This window comes from Medicago truncatula, chromosome 3, assembly GCF_003473485.1.
Source record: "Medicago truncatula cultivar Jemalong A17 chromosome 3, MtrunA17r5.0-ANR, whole genome shotgun sequence".
Lineage (NCBI taxonomy): Eukaryota > Viridiplantae > Streptophyta > Magnoliopsida > Fabales > Fabaceae > Medicago > Medicago truncatula.
Genome location: NC_053044.1, coordinates 27,047,591 through 27,055,243, shown reverse-complemented (window position 1 = coordinate 27,055,243; position 7,653 = coordinate 27,047,591). Strand labels below are relative to the sequence as shown.

The following is a 7,653-nucleotide window of genomic DNA, read 5'->3' as shown; positions in this document are numbered from 1 at the left end:
ATAATTTCTTACACTTCAGTTTATGCTTGTCCATTTTATGACTGTTAAGCCTTCTGGAATGGTGAGTGTTACTGTTGATATTTTCATCTATGCAGAGCATTTTACTCCAATGTTAGATCAAATAATAAAGTTAGAGGAAGCTCTTTTCAACATTCAGTATGAACAACATTGGCTTGAGGCTCAAACAGAACGTCAATCAATAGGTAAGTCTTCTATCATATTAACACGTTGACACCGATAATAATTTGAAAAAATAACGTAATTGAATGTTATCACGTGTGCTGATGTTAGCACCAGACACGTCTTTTATCAGAAGTGTTGATGCTACATAGAGTCTACATCTAATTAAGAGTTGTGTTTATTTACTGCAGTAAATAATGCAATGAGCTCCAGAGCAATTCACAAGGCCTTACTTGAATCAGCAGCACTAATTGGAGCCAGCACCCTCCAAGTTTACCTTCTTCGCCGCCTCTTCGAGAGAAAGCTTGGCTTGTAGAAATCTGCAATCATCTGTATGTTGATTTTGAAGCAAACCTTGTCAATCTACCAAAATTTGTTTACCTTTGTTGGTTAAATAGCATTCACAGAAGTCACCTGATGCAAAATTATTTAGTAGCTAAGCTATTCTTTTAGACACATGGACATGCATTTTTGTCTCCCTTGTATGTTACACAAAAGGGTAATTTATGTAAGCATTATATCTATTGATATGTTAAGTTTGAGAAAATTGTTTTTATTTGTATTCATGATTATAAATACAAGGTTTTTTTTCTCCTTATTTTGAAGGGAATAAGGTATAATTTAACACTTGGTAGCAGAGTTAACTTTTGTAATTATTAGTAAAAATGACAATTTCTTAAACTTCAAATGAGACATGGTCATGGACGAAATAAATATGATAATTGTAGGTAAAACTCTCAATCTCAGAAAGAATATGTACTTAACTAAACTGAAAAAGAAGAAAAAAGACTTCTACAAAACTTGCAAGCACGCAATTGTGTATTGATTAACAGATTATCGTTTCGAGTCACATAGATTCTTAATGACGTTCACGGTTAACAGTTAGTTAATTAGGGTTAACAGTCACTCAGTTAGTTCCAACTGTAATGGAATAAGTTATTTTTACTACGCTGCAATCTAAGCTTGACAATCAAAATACTACTAATGTTACAATATTAATGTATGCTTTTTATTTTTGTAACGTACAAAAGGAAAAGCATAATTAATCGAATATTGGTTTCTTAAGAGAACCAAAGTTTGGAGATAAACATAAAAAGCTAAAAGGACCAAATATAAGGGACGGATGTAGCAATATTGTAACATCTCAATTTTCAGAGCGGTAGTGGTGAAATTTCAAACTCTAAATGCGGAATAATTTGAAAACAGTTACTTTTAATCACCTTTACAAAAATCTGTATAATGCAAGTAAGTCAGACACTAAAATACCTCTATATGCAAAGGTGCGAGCAAGTACAAGTTTTCATAAGCAATATATACATCTCCAAAAAGAAATACACCTGAGCCATGAACTACCTTCAGCAACTCCTCCTCATCGTCACTCTTATCACCACTCGACAAGACGGTCATTGGTAAACTTGGTAATCACAAACTCTAGAAGTAATTAAAATGGAAAGGACACCCGAGGATGGTATAGATTCTGTACATTCTACAAAAAATTGATAAATGCATGCGTCAAAAAAATAATGTTGAATGCAAGGTACCAATAAGCATAGAAGAATGAAGACCAAACATCCCCTAGTCCCTACACAGTTATCACCCAATCTTCCTTCTGATGTACGAGACTTTGAAGCATAAGGAGCTCATTACATGAAGTTTGGACTATGATACTTCAGATAATCGCAAATAATTTCCAAGACAATCACAACATACAAAGTTCTCTAATTTATTTTGGTCTTTAGTTTTCCATACTGAGACTGATAGTCCTCCATTCCTATTTCCTACAACTTCTATACAAGTTCAAATATTTGGGAGGAACACTTAAGATCGAGTAATATTATATTTGGGGATGCAGTCCTAGGAAGGGTATCTGAGCAAAGGGTAGGGGATAATGGAGGAGGTGGAAGATGGTGTCTATGGTAAAACTGTGTTCTCAATTTAATCTAATGGCAAAAATCAACTTGAGCATGGTGGGGAAATTTATCACTTCTCTATGCTAAATGCCACCTCTCAATTCATTCAAAAAATATATGCATGTGCACACACAGTGAGCATTTTGGAATGTTTAAAACATGCCTGTTCAGATTGGAGAAATAATCTCATGTTTACTTTAGACTAATTATAATTCAATCGAAAAACATATCACACACACGATCAGCATGTTCGTAAGCTTACAACTAGCCTCTTCAGATGGGAAAAATATCTCATGTTTAGGACTACTTGAACTCACATGGAGCACAGGTACAGTTACATGAGTCTTGGATGACAGGTAATCCTGCAAATTATATTCAGTGGATATGATGTTTTAGGCTTATGATGTGATTAAATTGATCTAATAATTCGAGCCACGATGACTTTAAAGTGAGGCCTTTCAAAATTTATGAATTGGTTTATTTTCCCCTTATTGGGGGTTAGGTTTTTTGAAATGCTTTTGAAAAGATTAAAGTTAGAAACAAATTCAACTTATATGTTATACTGAACTACAATGTTTATTATTAAATCTTCCACAAAGAACTGGACATGAAATTCATTTTTATGTCAATGTGAAGTGTTTCCATCTCACTGTGACATCTAAAAGTACAAGCAGATAATTATTTTGTTCTTTCTTTTTCCACAAAAGTTTAATCAAAATGCACAATGAAATATAATGAAGGACAATGGATTAGCAGAGTTTGACACAACAGTAGCAGAAGTTAAAGAAATTCATAAAAATTGCTAATAATTTATAATAAAGAGTTGATATAAAAGAAAAAAGTGTTGCACATCAGATATTCAATATTTTACTTCAAAACTAAATTACATATCCAAAACGTGGTGAACTTCTAAACAAATAACAACAGGAAGCTCAATCACTCACTATTGAGTAACGTTAACAGAAAACAGATAATTGAAAAATCTGTTATTCAATCTATTGATTGTATTGAATTGAAAATGCAGGTTACAATCCCTTATATAGGACAGGTTAACCTACACTTACTATTGAGTTGCATCCTAGTAACTGCCAGTGCCAGCTGGACAGAGACGGCTAACTAACTTTAGCCACGCTGACAAAACCGGAACTATCAACTGAAGCTTCTAGAATCTTAGAATAGCAACTAAGACAATAAAAATACTTGTAATTTCCTAAATTCCTTATAGATTCACACAAGGAGTTATCATTATAAATAACATCAAAAAAAGATGTGTTTTAATCAATAACAACAAAATACAAAGTTTGTAATTTCTAATAATAATCGCATTGTGGTTCATCATCTAGAGGTTCGTCTGACCAAAAAGATTCTTAGCAGAGACCTTGAGAGGATTCTTATGATAGTTGTTCAGCGTAAGATTTGACTTCTTTTTTTTTTTTTGGATCAACCAGATGTTTAGACATAACTATAAATTAAGCACAAAAACAAAATTAGAAAGAAAAAAAAAACTAAATTATAATTTAGAAAGGAAAAAATACAGAAAAATATTGTTAGTGTTCATAGGACATTAGTTAATGATTCAAATATCATTTTTGATGCCTCAAAAGTCTAAAAAAAAATGTCATTTTCAACTTAAAACTTTTATTTTTGACTTCATTAACCAGTGTTCCGCCCCACAAAATATTGCAATGAATATAATGGAATCAATGTGTTGGATGATTCACGAGTTAGGATCTAAACCATATTCGGATCCTAATTTCCTAACAAAGTAGCTCAGAAACCAAGAGAGAATCCACTCTATTACTCTCAAATGAGAAACTCGAGTTTTATATGTTTCCATTGATGATGATACATGAAGGAAGTGATCTTATTTATAGCAATCCTAGATGCCAGATTTTAGTTGAAATAGTAATGGTAACTAATACATCAATGGAAACACAATCTAGTAAAAAAAAAAATATAATGTCAAACATGATGGCTTGTTTGCCTTAAAGTCAATAGTAGGATGGTGGAATGGGAAAACTAGCATGGTAGGGTGGTGGCCGCAAAGTCTTGATATGTATCACAAAGGTTAAATGGAATTGAGGGTAGGTAGGGTCATAACTATCGAACTAGAGTGATCGAGAGTTAGGATCCAAGAGACTTTTGAAAATTTGAAGGGTTTTTGAACATTTCGAGGGACCTATTAAGCAGCATTCGCAGGGTTTAGTTTGAGCTCACAAAAGGTGATATACATAAGTACAAATTTCAGGACTAGTCCACCAATGTGACGGAGCTAGGATGAATTTTTTGAGGGGGGGCAAAGAGTTATAATATTTTTTATGAATGCTTACTTCAACCAAAACTCAGGTTATAAGGGTAAGATTTGCATATTTGGTATGATAGTTATGGGTTTGAAAATTAGCATTGTCACTTTTTTTATGTTCACACAATAAAAAATATAATCGAAATGCTAAAACAAAGTTAAGGAGAGTCAATCGTGTGCCATTTTCTTCACTTAAACAAACCATCAACCACTGGGCTACTAGTAATATTGTGTTACCATTAACATGAATAATAGCTAGATCAAGGCACACGATGGACACGACCTCAAAACAGTTTCCATCAAAGATAGTGTCAAAATGCATGCATGTTCTATTATTTTAGTATTATTCAGAAGTCAAATATTAATGCCATCATTATTACTGGAACCCATTAGGTTAAAGGATCCCCCTGGTGATCAAATTCAAGATTTTCTTGATAGAGGTAAGTGAGAAATTCAAAATTGACTTTGATGTTCATTCTAACCATTTTTCAACCTTTGATCAACATGCACAAGATGATGAGTCATGTTTGAACTGATTAATTTCTTAAATGAGACATGGTGATGGACAAAATAAATTAGATAATTGTTGGTAGAACTCTCATTCTCTCAAGAAGAATATGCACTTAACTAAGATTCTACTAAACTTGCAAGCACACAATTGTAGTATTAATTAACAGTTAGTTAATTATGGTTAACAGATAGTTAGTGTCAGACCAATTTACTCTTAATACATTTAGTAAAAAGAAAACTCATTTACTGCATGTTTTTTATAATTGTGATAGTACAAAAGCAAAAATATTATTATTCCTATATTGGTTTCTTAAAATAACCAAAGTTTAGGGATAAAAATAAAAGGCTAAAAGGACCAAAAATTAGGGATGGATGTAGAAATATTGTAACATCTCGGGGACGGATGTAGAAATATTGTAACATCTCAACTTTCGGAGCGGTGGTGGTGAAATTTTAAACTCTAAATTTGAAATAATTTGAAAACCATTACTCTTAATCGCCTTTACAAAAATCTGTATAATGCAACATACACTAAAATACCTCAAAATATATACAAAAGAAAGAAATGCACTATATGGTGGCTCCTGAGCTCAGGCACTATGACTGAATCAGGTGACTGCTATGAATGCTATTTAACTGAGGAGAAACAACAGGCTCAGGCACAACCACAGGAACCTCTTCACCCACTGGTTCCTCCTGAACCACCCTGGAGGTGGATGGCCCAACCTCATCCCCAGTAGCAGCTACAACACTTCTAGGAGTGGCAGGATGAACAAATGTCTCCCTACTCCTTGGAGGTTCAGAGAACGTAGTACGGAGTGGTCTCTCAGATGAGTCCTCAGAAGGTGTCTCTACCCCACTCGCCAAAACATCCAACCATGCCTCTATAATCTGTTGTAAAGGCACAGGAAGATCCATCATCCTCCTGGTGATGTCATTGCGGACAGTCTGCCCTGCAACGGTTGTAGTCTCGAGCACAATCCTTCTATACTTAGCTCGACTCGAGGTGTAGTCTACCTCCGAGGCAGATGGCAAGTCCTTATCGAGAAATGCCAACAATGACTCTGCCGTTGCAATGATCTCTGAAAACGTGTAGCTCTTCATCGGCTGAAAGAGGCAATCAGCCCAAACACAAACACAAAGGTCACCATCCAAAACAAACATATACAATAACCACAATACACACCACATTTGTTAAGCAATAACAAACTCATAAAGAATTTAGAAACACCAAATAACAATCCGCATATTTTCACCCAACTCTTGCAAGACATAAAATCTTGTCAAAATGGGCAAGAATTTGTTTTCTTTGATTATCTTTTCACACGCTCCTTCAAGAATATAAACTAAGACACTTTGACTTACAAAGTTTGTTTTCTAAACACAAACTCCAGCTTTTCAAAATCATACACCTTAAAATCAACTTTCATCTAAAAAACTTTCTTTTTACCAAAAACTTACAACAAACAAAACATCAAGGCTTAACAAACACAAAGTCGTAAAATATGTTGACCTCCCACCTTATGCACCCACACAGCCTAAGGCCAAAAGAAAGAGAACTTCACTAAGACATCTTTCCACTTGGAATTGAGTTTAAAAAAAAAAACCTAAAAGAATTTTCAAAAACAAGTAAGTAAATTCCTTTTCCTTCATCTCTCCATAACAACATTGATCATCATTCTTCAAAGGTCAATGGATTAGTAGAGACTGACACTATAGTGGCAGAAGTTAAAGAAATCTAAAACAGTTGCTAATGATCTATAGGAAAGGATAGTATAAAAAATGTATTGCACATGAAATATTGCTTATTTAATTCGAATCAAAATGACATATCCGAAAGACTTTGTTTTCTTTGGCATTACACGAAAACATCATTTGACCTATGCAGTAGTCACCTCCAATTAATTTAAAATATTTGTGTTGCTGTCGTAAAAGGCAAATAGAAGGGAGGGTTTGGAAAAAAGAAAGGAGGATGCGGAAGGGATTTGGGGAATTTATTTTTAATAACTCCCTAATTTGAGGGAACTCAATTACTGTATTGAAAGAGGATTTTAAAGGGTTTGATAACATTATTCAAATCCAATATATATTAGGCTTAAATGCAGTTTTACCCCCCCCCCTACTTTGATTGAATTTGGATTTTGCCCCCTCTATTTTGATTGATTTTGGATTTTGCCCCCTATTTTAAAATAAAGAAATAATTAGAAAATATTAATTCGGTAAAAAATAGAAAGAAAAGGCTAAAAATAACCAAAAAATAGAAAAACAATGAAAATACAAGAAAAAATTCAATTAAAAATACATGAAAAAACTAGTTTGCACCTCTAAATATTTGCTATTTTCATACTAGTTTTTTATTTTATTTTTAGAGATCATACTAATTTTATGCATTTTTTCTAGTATATTTTTATGGTTTTATTTTTATTTTTTCATTAAAAAATAATAATAATAATAAAACATTTAATATAAATAATTAATTATGTGGATAAAATAGGGGGAGGGGACGAAATCCTGAAAAACATAAAACAGGGGGGTAAAATTCCGAGATTTAAACTAGGGGAGGAAAAATCCAAAATCAATCAATATAGGGGGGGTAAAATTCCAAGTTTTAAAATAGGGGGGCGAAATCCAAATTCAATCAAAATAGGGGGGGTAAAATTGCACTTAAGCCTATATATTATTATAATACTCTCATAATTTAAATATATTAATTACAAGCGTTCATTCATAATTCTCTACAAAATCACTATC

General features: G+C 33.1%; 1 protein-coding gene across 7 annotated transcripts in view; it reads right to left on the bottom strand.

Moving 5' to 3' along the window:
* Positions 1-5,342: 5,342 nt before the first annotated feature.
* Positions 5,343-7,653, bottom strand: part of LOC11445335 (uncharacterized) — a 10,347-nt gene continuing 8,036 nt past the window's right edge. For 6 of the 7 annotated variants that reach the window (XM_039831245.1, XM_039831248.1, XM_024780221.2 and 3 more), the window contains one exon: positions 5,343-6,009. In XM_039831245.1, the coding sequence (XP_039687179.1) occupies positions 5,500-6,009 (510 nt within the window). In that variant the 3' untranslated portion in view covers positions 5,343-5,499. The remainder of the gene's footprint in view (positions 6,010-7,653) is intronic. The other variant, XR_005645112.1, reaches the window with a different exon arrangement.